At 37.3% G+C, this 17329-nt stretch overlaps 1 protein-coding gene and 1 long non-coding RNA gene across 5 annotated transcripts in view; one reads left to right on the forward strand and one right to left on the reverse strand.

Moving 5' to 3' along the window:
* Positions 1-17329, forward strand: part of LOC138757253 (protein unc-13 homolog B-like) — a 615971-nt gene that overhangs the window by 308362 nt on the left and 290280 nt on the right. For all 4 annotated transcript variants that reach the window (XM_069924286.1, XM_069924287.1, XM_069924289.1 and 1 more), the window contains 2 exons: positions 5863-5936; positions 8298-8355. In XM_069924286.1, coding sequence (XP_069780387.1) covers positions 5863-5936; positions 8298-8355 — 132 coding nt within the window. The remainder of the gene's footprint in view (positions 1-5862; positions 5937-8297; positions 8356-17329) is intronic.
* The window catches only part of LOC138757255 (uncharacterized), a 701670-nt gene that overhangs the window by 250738 nt on the left and 433603 nt on the right, over positions 1-17329 (reverse strand). The window lies entirely within an intron of this gene.

Genomic DNA, 17329 nt, shown 5'->3' on the forward strand with positions numbered 1-17329 from the left:
TAGTAATCCTGCAAGTTTTACAGCCCCTCTTCCATCTTACCATGATGTAATTTGGTCCATTATTTTGTCAAATAGTTCAACTGAAGGCATTTTGGCCATGACAATTGTAGAATAGTGCAAATTGATCCACCTCTCACTCAGTCTAAAATATTGGTGCAATTGGGAGGAATCTTGTGTTCAGGCTAACATTTTCACTTAGAAATATGGGAGAGCTGTGCTGAGAATTTTTTTTTTAAACTTTATTTATTTGAAGAACCATTAATAGTAATACAAAATACATTCCATGAAGGCAATTTTATATGTATATATATATATATATATATATATATATATATATTAAAAAAAAGGAAACAAATAAATAAATAAATAGATGAAGCCCCCCCCACCCCATCAGCCAACTCTCTTAAGGAGAGCTAAAAATATATAAACAGAAACTAAAAGTATATAATAAATCAAAATATATCTAACTGCATATATTCCAAATATGGTAACCACTTATTAACAAAAAAAGAATAATTGTCATGTAGATTATGTGTAATTTTTCCATAACAATATAAGCTTTTAATTCATTATGCCATTGCATTATATTAATCACTATATTATCTTTCCATGTACTTGCTACACATTTTCGAGCTACAGACAATGCTAAATATATAGATGCAGTTTGAAATTTATCCAACCCTAATTCCCTTAAAGGAATCATATAACCCATTAAAAAAATAGATTGATCTAATGGTAAGTTAAAATTATATAATTTTTCCTAAATTAACTTAATTTCATCCCAGAATTGTTGTACATGCACACAAGACCAAACAACATGTAAAAAAGTTCCAATACATACACCACATCTAAAGCAAGAATCCGAATTACTAAAACCATATTTTTTCAATTTCTCTGGGGTTAAATACAACGGATGTAGAAAATTATAATTAACCATTCCATACCGCATATTCATCATTTTAGTAACACTGTCATGACACATATCTGCCCAGTAGTCTTCAGGAAAAACAAAAGCTAAATCATTTTCCCATTTAAGCTTAGACTTCTCCCATTCCAACTTATCAATATTGTCTTGTAATACTTGATACATAACAGAAATATAACCCCTTTTTGGTATAGAAGAAATCAAAGACTAAAATTCCATCAATACAGGTTAAATCATCTCTTTACCATACATATTTTTCACCAAAGATCCAAGTTGAAAGAGAACATCTATTGATTGAACTAAATATTGAATATGAGGAAAAATATTCATCTTAATACAATTAACTCGACCAGTTAAAGTTAATGGAAGATCATTCCACTTAATTAAATCTGCTTTAATCTTTTTTAATAATGGAACATAATTTAACTTGTATAAAGATTGATACTCAGTATTTACAATTATTCCTAAATATTTAATTTTATCAGACCATTTCAGTTTTATGATATTTTTATACTCTGAATAATCTCCTTCTCCGACTGGCAAAATTTCACTCTTATCCCAGTTAACTTTATATCCAGATAATGTTCTATATTGTAATAAACATTCCCGTAAATGTGGCAATAATTGTTCTGGGTTTGTTAAATATATTAAAACATCACCTGAAAACAAATTATTCTTATACTCTTCATCCATAACTCTCATCCCTCTTATCTGTTCATTCTGCCTTATTGTTTGAGCTAGTGGTTCAATAGTCAATGAAAACAGAGCTGGTGACAATGGACAACCTTGTCGAGTTGAACGCGTCAATTTAAACGATGATGAAACTTGACCATTTGTCACCACCCTACCAATGGGGTTCGTGTATAAAGCTTTAACCCAACCAATAAAAAAGGGCCAAATTTAAACTTCTCCAATACTTTAAATAAAAAATCCCATTCGACCCTATCAAAGGTTTTTTCTGCATCAAGGGCAACTGCTGTCAATATCCATTGACCAAACTAATCAATCAAAGAATATTATCTGAAGCATTTCTATTTTTAATAAAGCCTATTTGATCAATATTATCAATTTAGGTAAATACTTAGCAAGTCAATTTGCTAACACTTTTGCTATTATTTTATAATCAACATTCAATAAAGAAATAGGTCTATACGAAGACACTTTCAACGGGTCTCTCTTTTTTCGGGATTACAGTAACTAAAGCACTAGAGCAAGATTCTGATAACTTATACTGTTCAGTCACTTGTTGTAATACCTCCCCAAACACCGAAGATAAATCTTCATAAAAAGTTTTATAAAATTCAACCGAAAACCCATCATCGCCTGGTGACTTCCCATTGGGCATTTCCAACATAGCCGCCTTAATCTCTAATTCTGTAAACGGAGCTTCCAGATCCATAACATCCTCCTCTTCTAATGCTAATAATGTTAACTTTGATAAATAAGAATCAATAGAACCACCATCCTGTTTCCCCTCAAAAGTATATAATTTTTTATAAAATAAATAAAACTGGTCATTAATTTCCTGAGATTTATAGGTAACTGTTGAATTCTTTTTTACAACATTAATAATCCGTGAAACCTGTTCCTTCTTTAACTGCCATGCAAGTACCTTATGTGCCCTCTCACCCAACTCATAATAACACTGCTTAGATTGATTAATTAAACATTCAAATTTATAAGTCTGGAACTTATTATAATGCAATTTCAAATTAGTCAAAGCCATTTTTTATAAATCTTCTGTCACTTCCTTCTGAAATTCCTTCTCCAATTCATCAATTTGCTTTTCTAATTCAAAGCATTCTGCCATATACTGCTTCTTAACTTTAGTGGTATAACTAATAATCTGTCCTCTTAAATAAGCTTTAGACGCATAACACAAAACGACTTTTTACTGAATTAACATTTTCAGACAAAAAAAAAGTAATCTGTTCTTTAACAAAAATAATGAACTCTGGTTTTTTCAACAACATTGTGTTAAATCTCCATCTATAAGATGAACGTACCACTTCTGAACTTATATAAGAAAAAATAATAAAGAATGATCTGATATAACCCTGTTTTTAAATTCTATCTGTAATACCTTTCCTTTTAAATGCACCGATACTAAAAAAAAATCTATTCTAGAAAATGAATCATGTCGAAACGAATAAAAAGAAAAATCCTTTTCTGTAGGATTAACACTTCTCCAAATATACACCAAATTTAAATCCTTCATCAAGGCCCCAATTTATATCGCCATCTTTGATTTCTTTATACTTTTTGGGATCCAAAAAAAAGGATCCAAGACACAATTAAAATCTCCCCCAACTAAAATATTTTCATTAGCTTGATTTAATAACAAAAAAGCATCTGGAATAAAACACTCATCGTCCAGATTAGGTGCATAAACATTAAGCAAAGTCCAAGATTCAGTAAAAATTTTACAATTCACCTTTAAAATCTTTCCAGAATTCCGTTCCATAGTTTGCAACTCAAAAGACAAATTCTTATGAATTAAAATTGCTACACCCCTTGCCTTAGAATTAAATGAAGAAAAAATACTTGCCCAACCCAATCTCTCTTCAATTTCAAATGTTCTTTTTCAGTCAAATGTGTTTCTTGTAAAAAGGCAATATCAATTTTCATTTTCTTGATATAAGCTTTCGCTTAATCGAATCATTTAACCCCTGAACATTAAAAGTTGCAAATTTCAAATTAGACATCCTTACAAACTAACAATATAATCACTTACTACAAAATATTGCTCCCCTTCTAGTAAATTAAAACTACTCTCCCTCCCCTAAATATTTTTTTTAAAAGCACGTATATATAGAAAAAAATTTAATTATTCCCCCCCCCCCCAAAAAAAACACTACCCAAAGGTAGTAACACCCTAAAAAACTTGGTGTGGTAAACCCCACTAGTGGCAGATGACTATCAAAGATTTCAGTGCTATCCCCCTCCCTAGCCAGAAATACATCATTTAAACTTTTCAATACTGTAAATATATTCAACCCAATGACTCCATTACCAATGATTGTTCCGGATCTTCAATGTCAATAAGACTTTGTGTTAAAACCTCTTTCTTTCCATTTTTCACATTCTTCCAATTCTGCCCATTTCCATTCTTTTTAGGTGACGGTGGTGAAACTCTTCCATGTTCTTGTAAATCCGGTAATGAATTAGCAAAAAGTAATGCATCATGATCATTCTCAAAAAATTGAGGTTGAAAGTTACCATAAAAGACTTTTAACACAGCAGGATATCAAAAAGCAAATTTATAACCCTTCTGCCGCAGTACTTCTTTAACTGAATTAAATTCCCGTCATCGCCTAATAATTTCTTGACTCAAATCTTCGTAAAAAAATACTCTGTTATTTTGAATCATCATTTGAGATTGACTTTGCCGTGCCTTCTGTCCCGCCAACCGTAATATCATTTCTCTGTCTTGATAGTTCAGGCACCGAACTAAGCCTGCTCGTTTTGGTTGTCCCGGTAACAGTTTCTTTCGCAACGCTCTATGTGCCCTCTCCAATACTAAACCTTCCAAAAAAACTCTTTTCCCAACATCTTGGGAATCCAATTCTTGAAAATTTTTATTGGATCAGACCCTTCAATGTCTTCTGGAAGACCCACCATTTTCACATTGTTTCTCCGACTTTGACTTTCCCAATGAATCAATTTTTTTCAGTAAGTCTTTCTTCTGGATTCCCCAATCCTCAAATGAATCTTCCACTTTCTCCAATTTTTCCTTGTTATGTTCAACTTGAATTTTACATTCAGAAAAAGCTGTTTCAAAATTTTATATTTTCTTGCACTGTATCCACTGATTTAATACATTGACTGACATCCCTCTTAACTGTAGATATATCTTCAGACATATTAGATATTTTAGTTGTCACTTCCAAAAATCCTTGAGTCAGTTGTTTAGACATATTGTCCATATGATAGGCAATCCCTTCCAAGACTGTATTAACTATTCCAGGTTCCAGTTCCATATCTTGAGGCCTACCTTCTCTAGACTCCACCTCCAATTGTTCCTGTGAAATGCTCGTTAAAGTTAAGTCTTCCAACGCTGTCAGGCCCTTCTCAGTGCACCTGCGGGTCTGCTCAACTGTCGGCACGCCGCCGCTCAGGCCCCCCCACAACCCACAGCAATTAATGGACCCTTGAGGCACTGCGCATGCCTGACAAAGCTAGGGACTGTGCAGAGGCAGCTTCCTATTCCATTCTGCGCGTCCCTAGCTCACCCGACTCATGGGCTCTTCTCTCATCCGGGTCTAAATCAACTCTGGCCGAGCTCGTAACATGCCGGCGCCATCTTGTGGAGACAAGGTCAGCGCCGGTGTAATACGCAGCCTGGCAGGAGTTCTCTGTGCCTTGGAGTTTCCACACGACAATTCCGTGGATTCAGCTGGACAGGTAGGCCTCAATTCTTCAGCACTTTTAAAAGGTAATTTCTTCTGTAATGTTTTTTTTAACATTAATCGCCATTGTGACCCACCAATGTTCCCAAAAATAAAGATACAACTTTTATTCACTTAGATAAACTTTAAAGACGGGTGCTTAAAAAACTGGCTGAGGAGGGGTGGGATCGCACGTCTGCCCTCTACGCCATCTTATCACGCCCCACCGTGGTGAGAATTTATGAAAGCACAATCATACTCATAACTTTTCTCCTCGTGGGTTTGTGTGATGAAGAGCAAAATGAAGGCTAGATATTTTGGAAAATGTGGGAGCTTTCTCTAGTCACTAGATTTAACTCCTGCAAATTGGTAAGTTTTTGATTTGCTCTGCCTTGGGGATGGGGAGCGGCTGGCAGTTGGTAAAGGATGAAACATACAATGTTTCTATTGTTTACTGTGTTTTCTTTTGATTGTATAGATTAAATTGCCAGTAAGCTCTCGTTTATTCTTCTGAAGAATTAATAATTGCAAGCTGTGTCTTGTTTACAGATATCCCAGAAGAAGAAGCAAAATATTGGACGCAAAAACTAGAGCAGTTGAATGCCATAAGGGACCATGAGAAGGTGGGTAAACACTGTTTTTAAAGGAAAAAAAAGTTAATTATTTGATTGTAAAATGATGAATATTCAATAATTGTTAAAATATCAGGATACATTTTGTAAGAACTCTTCAAAAAGCAAGTTTAAAAATTGAAAATATGATTTATTTTCAAAAAGTGAAAATTTAAAATGCTGTCTTTTTAATCCAAACTACAAGAAAAAAATTGATATCATCTGGTTAAAAAATATTGAACAATGGTTTCCCCAACTTCAATCTATGTTTACAACATGCTATGCTGAATTTCTGCCATTCTTTTTTTTTCTTTTTCATACTATGAACTATACTGACCAAAATACACACAAACATTTCCCTCTTGAATGTACACAGTGTCATTTTCTCCGCTTTTCCTCCTTCACCCCCCCTCCCCACCCACTCAACGTTCAACATTAAACCCATTAAACAATGTCATCACATAATGAAAATAAACAAGAAATTTGTGTCTTCTATTTTTACATACAGGTATTAAATAAAATCACAAAAAGCAACATACCAAAAAATCCAGAGATCTTTTCTCTAAGTAATATAAGAAGTAAAGAATTTGGACTCGATTTGGATAGAGCACAAAAAAGATTTATTATGATAGCCTTAGCTGTGGCAAAAAAATGTATTATGTCAACCTGGAAATTAGAAGATAGCCTGAGAATACAGCAGTGGTACATAGAAATGAATAAATGTATTCCATTGGAAAAAATAACATATAATTTAAGAAATAACATCACAGTATTCGAACAAATTTGGGAACCATACAGAGAAGTCCTACCGCGGACCTCCACCACCTAAAATGACAGAACAAGAAGAAGACGAAATGAATTTCTGCCATTCTTGTGTACAGAAGTGCATTCTAACTTCTGAAAGGCTTGGCTCTTTAGGTTAGTCATTAATTCCTCAATGGGAGAAAACCTAACCTTCATTTACTCTTATCTGCTTGAGGTTGGTCCCTTTTAAGGTGCACAGAAGAGGCGTCATGCTGAATGCCATTGCTGATCTTCAGAGTGCATTATAAATGTGGAAGATCCAGCACAAAAATAGATGGTTGTGTTCCTTGAAGAAAAACTCAGGCCTGAAATGCCGGCAATATATCTTTCCTGTTTATGAAAGATGCTGGCTGAGTTCCTCCAGCGTTTTGGTGTGTTTTCACTACAATCACAGTGTCTGCAGACTTTTGTGTTTCATTTGCATGAATTCCTCAATTCTTGGTGTAACACACAAAAAGATCATGTGATATGATTAGTTTTATGGGCTTTATCAGTGGTGTATTTTACTTGAAGAAAACTGAGGTCCTCCATCAGCCAGCTCCCCACCATGACTACCAGCCCCCCCACATCTCCATCGGGCACACAAAACTCAAAACGGTCAACCAGTTTACCTATCTCGGCTGCACCATTTCATCAGATGCAAGGATCGACAATGAGATAGACAACAGACTCGCCAAGGCAAATAGCGCCTTTGGAAGACTACACAAAAGAGTCTGGAAAAACAACCAACTGAAAAACCTCACAAAGATAAGCGTATACAGAGCCATTGTCATACCCACACTCCTGTTCGGCTCCGAATCATGGGTCCTCTACCGGCACCACCTACGGCTCCTAGAACGCTTCCACCAGCGTTGTCTCCGCTCCATCCTCAACATCCATTGGAGCGCTTACACCCCTAACGTCGAAGTACTCGAGTTGGCAGAGGTCGACAGCATCGAGTCCACGCTGCTGAAGATCCAGCTGCGCTGGATGGGTCACGTCTCCAGAATGGAGGACCATCGCCTTCCCAAGATCGTGTTATATGGCGAGCTCTCCACTGGCCACCATGACAGAGGTGCACCAAAGAAAAGGTACAAGGACTGCCTAAAGAAATCTCTTGGTGCCTGCCACATTGACCACCGCCAGTGGGCTGATAACGCCTCAAACCGTGCATCTTGGCGCCTCACAGTTTGGCGGGCAGCAACCTCCTTTGAAGAAGACCGCAGAGCCCACCTCACTGACAAAAGGCAAAGGAGGAAAAACTCAACACCCAACCCCAACCAACCAATTTTCCCTTGCAACCGCTGCAATCGTGTCTGCCTGTCCCGCATCGGACTTGTCAGCCACAAACGAGCCTGCAGCTGACGTGGACTTTTTACCCCCTCCATAAATCTTCGTCCGCGAAGCCAAGCCAAAGATTTTACTTGGATCAAATATATCTGCACGAAACCTATTAATGCATGTTTATGAACTCTAGCCATGTTCTGTATCATTATATTTGTTTGCAATGCCAGTATTATTATTTTTAATCTAGGAGTGATTTTAAAAACTGTATGAATTACATAACTCTATTTTCCTTGTCTTATATAGTATGCAATTCAGGAAGAAGTCCAGAAGAAGTCTTTGCCCATTGCTCCCTCCCAGTGTTGTAAGTTCTCAAAAAAAAAGATTGGTTTCTGCTGCTTGAATCATTTTTCAGTACTTTACTGAAAATAATTTGTTTTTTTAATTTTCACATCTAAAAACATTTTTTGTTTCTTTATGATATCCATATAGATTTTGAGAATCATAGTTTGAAAATTCACATAAAAAATTAGGCATTTTTGCAAATTTCACATTTTTATATTCTGAAGTTCCATGAAACACATTTGTACTTCAATAGAACTATTTGAGGCAAGTTGATACAAAGTTTTACATGGTAACTGTTCATCTCATGCTTGCATGATATGGTTAGTTCTTATTGCAAAAAAATTTCCTCTATATACAATAATATGCAGTTTTAAGTAATTGGCATCAGTTTTTGTCAAAAAGTTTCCACTATTGAAGTAGAGTAGTGCTAAATAATGGAATTATGAATTGAAGAATTTGTCAGTATATTAGTTTTGGATTTGTTAAAAAAATTGCAAATAGAAATAATTGCAGTAATTTATTTCCCTTAATACATCATGAAAGAAAAGCAACAAGTATAATGTATTAAAATCCTTAATGTAGAAAACAATTTCAAACAGGAAAATATTGTCTGGAATACTAAAAGCTTGATTTTGAAACAGTCCAAGAGGCAGGACTGTTGGATAAATGAAATAGTGGTAAAAGTGCAGCACAGGAGATGGGAGTATGGGTAAAGGTGAATTTGTAGGGGTGGTAAGGTTGTAAGAGTTTATTAGAGGTTTATTCTCCTCACTTTCCCTGGCATTCATGAAAGTTAATAATAAACCTTTAAGTTGTAGCAATGTAACTGGTGCTATTTTAAAACTACAGCCATTCAAATCACTTCTTGTTTCAGAAAGATATGGAAATCAGAATTGGATAGAAACGATTTCATATCTCTGCAATGCCAAAGACAGGTCTTGAATTATTATTGCAGGTTACAAAAAGAATCATGACTGCTGACATCCCAGAACTCCATCCTCAGTGATCATGACCCCCATTTGCAACTTCCTGGCAGTCATACTGGTCTCTTACCTTTTTCAGTGTACAGGAAGCAGCTTGCAGGAAGTGTTGTAAATGAGGCTAAAAATGTAAGTTGCATAGAAAGGCTGACAAACCCTGACCTTGGGTGCTATATGATGGCAGTTTGCCTGTTATCTCCCTGATGTCAGTTTTCATCAGCTACTCTAATTTCCTCTTATATCTCATGAGCATGCTGATGGTAAATTGTCCCTCAGTGTAGGTTTCTGGGGGAAAAAAGTAAATGTTGCCAAAGATAAATCTAGTCAAAAGTCAACTCTGGATATTACAAAAAATAAACAAAGATTTCACTAGCAACTGAGCTAAAGTGGTAATGGAGGGAAATTAGTTGGGTATGGGTCCACATTAATGAGGGAGAAAGGAAAGCCACACAGAAAGATGAACATTCATCTTTCAGTGATATTTCATTTGGTTCAGTAGAGTAAAAGATTGTTGAAAGGTGCTGAGAACTGCACCATTACTATGGCCATAACATTTTCAAAGTTCTGAGTTATAAGGCGAGGCAAAAACATTTTGGTAGATGAATAAAATATTAAGTGAAATAGCAAAGTTAAAATTTGGACAATGTTTCAAATTAATTTGTGATTTTAAAATAAGATGATTTGGGTACATTGAGAGATGAAGTAAAGAATTAATCTCAGAAGGTTGTTCTTTATTCTTGAAAGATATATTTTTCAGGCACTGGATCCCATAAGAAAGGCAACAGAAACTGGAAAAGTTTGTTTCAAATCATCTGTTGAGGAGAAAGATTTTCACCACTAACACCAGGGTAACGCTTCAGAAGAGTTTATTAGAGTGAGATATCTCAGAGAGCAGTCCCTGCAACAGCCAGGGCTCAGCTCTGAACTGCACAGTTGCACAGCTCGAATTTATACAGTGAAGTAACACCTAGTTTGTAAAGTCATCAGAATGGGTAACAATGATAATAAGGAGTTGATCACATCCTGGGAAGTGAAGGTTGTTCACTGGTTAAAGTATTTATTAGAAAACAAAGAAAGTTATCCAGAGATAATTCTTTAGCAGACTTAAATGTTATCTGGAGTTATTCTTTTGCAAGCGGCACCCTGGACCAGAGGACCTTGTGGTTTCCCCCTTGCTGACTCATTCCATTCTCACAAACAACTTTTAGATCATGCCACTAACCCCTTAAGAGTTACTCCGCCATCTACAGTATCCTTCCATTTTGCAAATTTCTTCCACAGTTCCCTCCTTGTTGATCCAGAGATCAACACCTCATACCTAACTTCACTAAATTCATGTGTCCTTTTCTCCTTTTCTTCTTCTAGCACTTTCTGTCACCTTTAACAACTGGTACTGTACCTTTCTTGCAGTTTTCCCTACTTGCCATATCAGCTGCTTAAGTCTTATCCACAGTCATGTGATCAGGAATAATAGTAGCAAAAAGGCGGCAAACATAAGAACAACATGGTACCAACATGGTACAAATTGAGCATACTACTGGCTTTGGGTGACCAACCCTTAAAGATATCCCACCAGTGATGGGGCGCAAGTTGGGTGATCTGATCTGCGATTCGGATTAATTGTTCCTCCTCATAGGTTAAGTCCACTCGGGCTTGACTTATGGTTCGTCCTTATTTTCCCATCAGGTGGGTGATTTGCTCATTTTCTTTAATCAGTTTATCCAACCAGGTATAGTTAATAAGGGGAGTGAGGAGTTGCCGGTGGTGGGCAATGCAATAATCTTCTACCTGCCTCCAGGTTCCCAATATGAAAGAACGTTTCTCATCATATATTTCAATCTTAGCCACCCCTCGGAGGTCACACCACTTGCCAATCATGAGACAATCATTAACTATGAACGTTACAAATCAAAACATGTAAAAAAAACAATGCTGATCAAGTGGGTCAATATATTCACTAGTGCCCTCCGAATGCTGGACAAGGCACATATTCAATGACAACACTTCACCATCCCCCCGCACCCCTGACCAAACAGGGTTATTGTGTTACCAATGGGGCAGGGTGCTGTGTGAGCTGCTCCCCAGTGTCAGAGGGGAGGATAGAAAAAGGAATTTGCTTGGTCACCAACTCCTAAGCCTGGGTTCTCCGGCTTAGCTGGCAAATCTGAGCACCCTTACCACCAACATCTGCGAGCAGGCAGTGCAAGGTCATCCATCAGGTGCCAGAGCCCTCTCTTGGCTTGCGTATCCTGTGCCTTAGCCTCATGCTTGCGCACTCCTCAGGCACAGAGCCCAGTTGCCAGTCACCGTGCTACCCCATGGTGAGGCGGGGGGCAGGCCAGCAGGTATACATTCAGGGTATACCTGGGGCGCCTGCTGTTCTGGGCTGACGTTTGACACCAGGATGCCATTCCTGCTCACGTTCTCTTTCAACAGGTGCCCCAAGTGACTATGTTGGATCCCTGTAACGATAGCCAGGAGGGGTTAGGACAGAAAGTTAATCAATTTATTGGGGTTTTTTTAATAAAGGCTCCCACATCCCCCACCCCATGAGGTGTTTTTCTGTTAATGGGAGTTTCTGGGGTGATGCCATCATTGCAAAACAAAATATATACATTTCCTACCATGGTCTGATCATTGACTGGTCATCTCACAAACTGTAACTTTACATCCACACTGCGATTATATATCTATAAATTTCAGTTTCTCTGAATGTGCTTAGAGACATTATGCATTGTAAAAAAACACAGCTAAACATGCAATTTTAAGAATTAAAGGCTTGATAAGATCGAATGTCCAGTGATAGTTTCCAGAGCAACAGCTGTACTCTTGCTGATTTTGATTTGCATAATACATGACGAACTGTCTTGTGGGTCAGTAGTCAGTTCGATGTCACTGTACAGGTGCTCACAAATTCATAAGTAACCCTGAGGAAAATGTTGGCTGATGTCAATGGGTCAAAAGATCAAATGGGTTTAGGGAGGAGCAGCACCAAGCAGAGATTTTGTCCAGAAAACCAGCAGGACTCTGCATCTTGGATCTTCTGCTGGAGATTCCATTCAGCACCTGCCTTACTGGCTGAGATCTGTAATTTAAAAGGAACACCTGCCTGGCAGTGCTTGTTCATTGGGTGAATAATATTAGAGGTCACAGAATGCCTCTGGAAAACACTTTCAATGTTCATGTCTCAAGGTGATGATCTTGCAAAGGTTGGTGCAATTAGGGCAGCCATTTTTTTCAAACATGAATTGCATCTACAAGGACATGATTCTAAACACAACAACACATTAGGCCATGTAAAAGAGTGAATTCACTTATGAGAGATTGTCAAACCAAAATATTAACTACTCCTCCACTCAGAGATTCTGTCCATCTTGCTGAATATTTCTTACATTTTGTTTTTAAAAAAAATCAGGTTTCCACTTTCTATAGTTTATTTTACCTCGAGTGAGAGGCAATAATTGTGAGTCAGTCTTCAAACTCTATCATCCAATATCCATATACAGGGATTTGCACCAGTAAGAGCAGGTAATTTTCCACACAGGCCAATTTTAGCAACCAGCTAGACTCCAATTAAAAAAGCAGGATTTTTCTGTTCCCTTTAATCTAATTACAGGCCACCATTTGAAAAAAAATAGTAAGTTATCTGGTTATGAAGACATTAATAAATATTTAATTTTTAAATAGATCTTAGGAATGACTAGCCATCAATGGACTGAATGCCTGGGAAATTAGGCGCAAAAATAAAAATTAACAGTATTATTCAATTGTTAACTGTACAGTAACTCAGTTGAAAAGTTGAGTGACAATGAAATTGCCATTGGAAATTACAAATAATTTTGCGAAAGTCAAAGCTGTTTATGAAATGTAAAATTACATGCACATTTCTGAGATTTTTAACAAATTATATGCCATATTCTATTAATCAGGCTTCAACATTTTCTCTTACTATTTTACACAGCAATTTTCTGTGGTAATGTCATATTTAGCAAATATAGCTATAATAATATATTCATAATAAAAAAAATGACCACAAATTATGAGTGTCATCTAAATTCTAGTCTTCTCTAATTTCATTGTTAACATTTAATTCTAACAACTTTTGGTGTTATTAGTTTGAAGCAATTCTTAAGTTGTAGTGCCCTACACTGGAACCAAAATAAGGAATGAAGCTTTCCAGAGGGATGGTTTCCATCTAAAATTTGTTAGAAATCTTTAATTTTTTTTAAGCCACAAATTTCTACATCAAAATTTAATAAATACTTTGTTAATGAAGTGTTCTGACATGAGAAAGAGGCTATATGAATTACATTTATTTTGTACAAACTAAATTGAACATTTTACCAGGTAGTTTGGTATTGTGGCGGCTCACCTATGTGGCAAGTGAACCGGCTCCAGCGGTTATGGGTGGGTCCACAGTGACTCTCAGTGCGGGGCAAAGCCTTGGCCTGGAAGTCAACGACACTTACATCTTGCAGGGTGATAGGATCTCTGGGAAGCGCTGGCTACTTAATTACACAATTTTAAATTAGTTGAACTGAAACTATGCTCAACTCAGTGTGTTTCTTTTGCTCGCAGTAGCACATCAGCCACAATGTGCTCTCATGCTATTATTTGGAGTGAACTAGTTACCAAAAAAGGAGATGCCTATAGTATTTCTATAAAGAATTAAATTTAACAAAGTAAAATGTGATTAATTTGTAAATGAGGAAATGAAAATGGAACTTTTAATGTGCTTAATCCTATTAAATATTCTCTCTAATTACAGGACAGCTCTGATTATCCAAAATCACATTCTCTAAAATCCTCATTTATCAAATTTAATTTTTTTTTGGGTTTCAAACTGACCTCACAGCTTTAAAAAATTCACTTGACATGAAATTAGAACAACGATTGTCCTAGTTTCAGGTAACTCTCTCCCCTCTCTCTTTCCATTTCTTCTTTACCTTCCCCTATTGACTTTTCTCTCCAACTCTCCACCACTGTCTCCCAGCTGTGAGCGAATGGAAGAATCCCTCACCAAGGCTTCAAGGAGAGTGGCCTCCTGGGCAGTAGCAGGGACATCAGGTTCCCGGACAGGAGCATTCCCTCCATTGTCGGTGTTTTCCCATCAGTCATTTATTAATTGCACGTTAAAACTTCCTCTGTACGGCCAGTCTCCCTAAGACCACCCATACAAATCAGTGGAAAATGGGACAGCCCATTTCCAGGTCCCGGTCTCCTTGATCACAATATCAGCGGGCGATCCTGGCAGTACTATCAGATCACCGACCAATCACTAACACTTATTTACCTATTATCCTCGCCTTACTGTCCTTTTATTCATTGGTGGTCCCTTGGGGAGTCCCGGCAGTCCTCGCTCCTTTGGTGGGTTGGGAACAGCTTTTCCTGCTCAACCGACACATACTTGATTTCCCATCTTGGCCTCCTGTTAAATCTTAACAATAGTTATACAATATATACACAATTGTCAGTTCCCCTTACTTTACAGTGACTGCACCGGTGCCTCTTCTGTCCGTGTTGTCACCTTGGGTTTCACTTCTCCGTCTAGCCCCCGTTTTGGATCTGGGTTCTTGGCGTGCCTCACCCCCTTTCAGCTACGTTCTTGGCCAGGGCCGTCGCCTGCTCACTCCTACGGGACCCTCAGTCCCGGGTTTGTGATCCTGTCAAAAAGGATCCTGTTTGCAGTGGCAGATTTGTTGAGGAGAAAGAATTTCACTACTAACTACTGCTTCAGAAGAGTTTATTAGAGCGAGATATCTCAGAGAGCAGTCCCTGTAACAGCCAGGGCTCAGCTCTGAACTACACAGTTGCACAGCTCGAATTTATATAGTGAAGTAAACAATGTAAAGTCATCAGAATGGGTAACAATGATAATAAGGAGTTGATCACATCCCGGGAAGTGAAGGTTGTTCAAAGAACATAGGTGTGGTTAAAGTATTTATTAGAAAACAAAGAAAGTTATCTAGAGATATTCTTTAGCAGACTTAAATGTTATCTGGAGTTATTCTTTTGCAAGTGGCACTCTGGACCAGAGGACCTTGTGGTTTCCCCCTTGCTGACTCATTCCACTCTCACAAAAAACTTTTAGATCATGCCACTAACCCCTTAAGAGTTACTCCACCTTCTACAGTATCCTTCCATTTTGCAAATTTCTTCCACCGTATCAATTTTGTATTATACATTTATCTGGCTATATGAACTCATGAGAAGTCATCCAAACAAAATTTAAAGTTATTTAAATATCTTAAACATTGATGCAATGTCCCAGGATACTACATATGGAGGGATATTGGGGAAGAAGCAAGAGATAACTGAACTTAATTTTCAAACTGCTATTATAGCAATGTGGAGATGTGGAGGGTTGTTTTAATATGAACAAAATTTCTGAAACCAAGTTGAGTGCAAGTAAACTACTTCAAAAGTGCTATAAAATGGTTTGAGGAAGGACTGATTGTTTTTTTTATATACAGTGAGATTTAATTTATTGATGTGAAGAAGGTAAGTGATTTGTTAAATCTTGCAATGGTGATGGTGTAAACAATCCTATGAAATGAGACAGAATAAATGTTAGTATCAAAAATGATACTCCAGAATATCTCCCTGAGGCTCACATTGTCTCAGGGAAAAGCAAAGGTGAAAAACAATGTGAGGAAAATGATCTGAATTGGGGTCATCCACTTTTGAAAGAAAAATAGTAGATTGGACAATTATTTAACTTGGGAAAACTGGAGCTTGTTGTTGTGCAGGGAGACCTAGTAGTGCCTGTGCATAGAATGTGAAAAATTAGTTTGCAGGTGCAGTGGATAATCAAGAAGGCAAATGGCATGTTGGCATTTATTGCTTGAGGAATTGAATGCAAGAGTAGTGAGGGTTGCTACAACTGCACAGGGTTATGTTGAAGCTGAACCTGGATTTGGAGGTGGTGCAGAGGAGGCTGACCTGGTTGATTCCAGAAATGAAGGGAGAGATTGAATAGCCTGTGATGATACTCATTTGCCTTTAGAAGGATGAGGAGGGATTTTATGGAGACAGTAAAAATTATGAAAATAATAGATAAGATTGAAGGAAGGAGGTTGTTTTCACTGAAAGGTAAGACTATTATTGGGATACATCGCCTCAAGATCCAGAGGAGTAGAAATAGGAAGGAACTCCTGTTCCCAGAGAATAGTGAATCTGTGGATTTTTCAGCTCAAGGAAATAGCTGCCTCATTAACTATATTTAACACTGGGTTTGACAGTGTTTTGCACATTTTGAGAATTTAAGATTTTGGAGAAGAAGCAGAAAGATGGAGCTGTCCACAGCCAGATCACCCATGATTTTATTGCATAGTAGAGTAGGCTTGACAGGCCAGATGGACGACTCCTGCTCCTGGTTCTTGTGCTTTTATTTTCTGAAGGTGCCGATAAGTCAGTAATAATTAGTTTGAACATTTACTTCCACACAGGGAGAGTGATGTCATTTTCAAAGATGATGATCCAGTATGGGCTGCAGTATTAGATTTGTAACATGAGAGAAATTTTCATGCTTTTCTTTAAGATGATGTGTTTGATGAAAAGGAAGAGAGTTGTTCAGTTTTCTATTGCCACTCAAGGAACATGAATGGCAGAACCCTTCCCATTAATGTTGCAGGCATTAAGTTCAGATTCATGTCCACCATCATCATATTAACACTAGTGACACCACTGCCTCTCAACTCTCCTGATGTACTGATGACTTAAAAACTCAACTTTACCAGTTACATCTTCATATGTAACATAAAGGATCTTATAATTGAGTTAATTAATTGGAAATTTCAGAATGTGCCCTTATACAGCAACGCTTGAGGGCTGAACAAGCTTTATTGTGCAAATCACAATCCTGTTTGGTCTTAAGGGGTACTGATTGGATTGTAATCAAGACGTGATTGGGGAAGTCGCTCTGTTTTTTGGCAGTGCAGTGCAATTGTGAAGCTGTCCTGTAAACTTTTTAAAGGTACAAGTAAACTTTCCTTCATTGGGCTTGGAGGTTCA

The sequence above is a fragment of the Narcine bancroftii genome, chromosome 3 (genome assembly GCF_036971445.1).
Source record: "Narcine bancroftii isolate sNarBan1 chromosome 3, sNarBan1.hap1, whole genome shotgun sequence".
NCBI lineage: Eukaryota > Metazoa > Chordata > Chondrichthyes > Torpediniformes > Narcinidae > Narcine > Narcine bancroftii.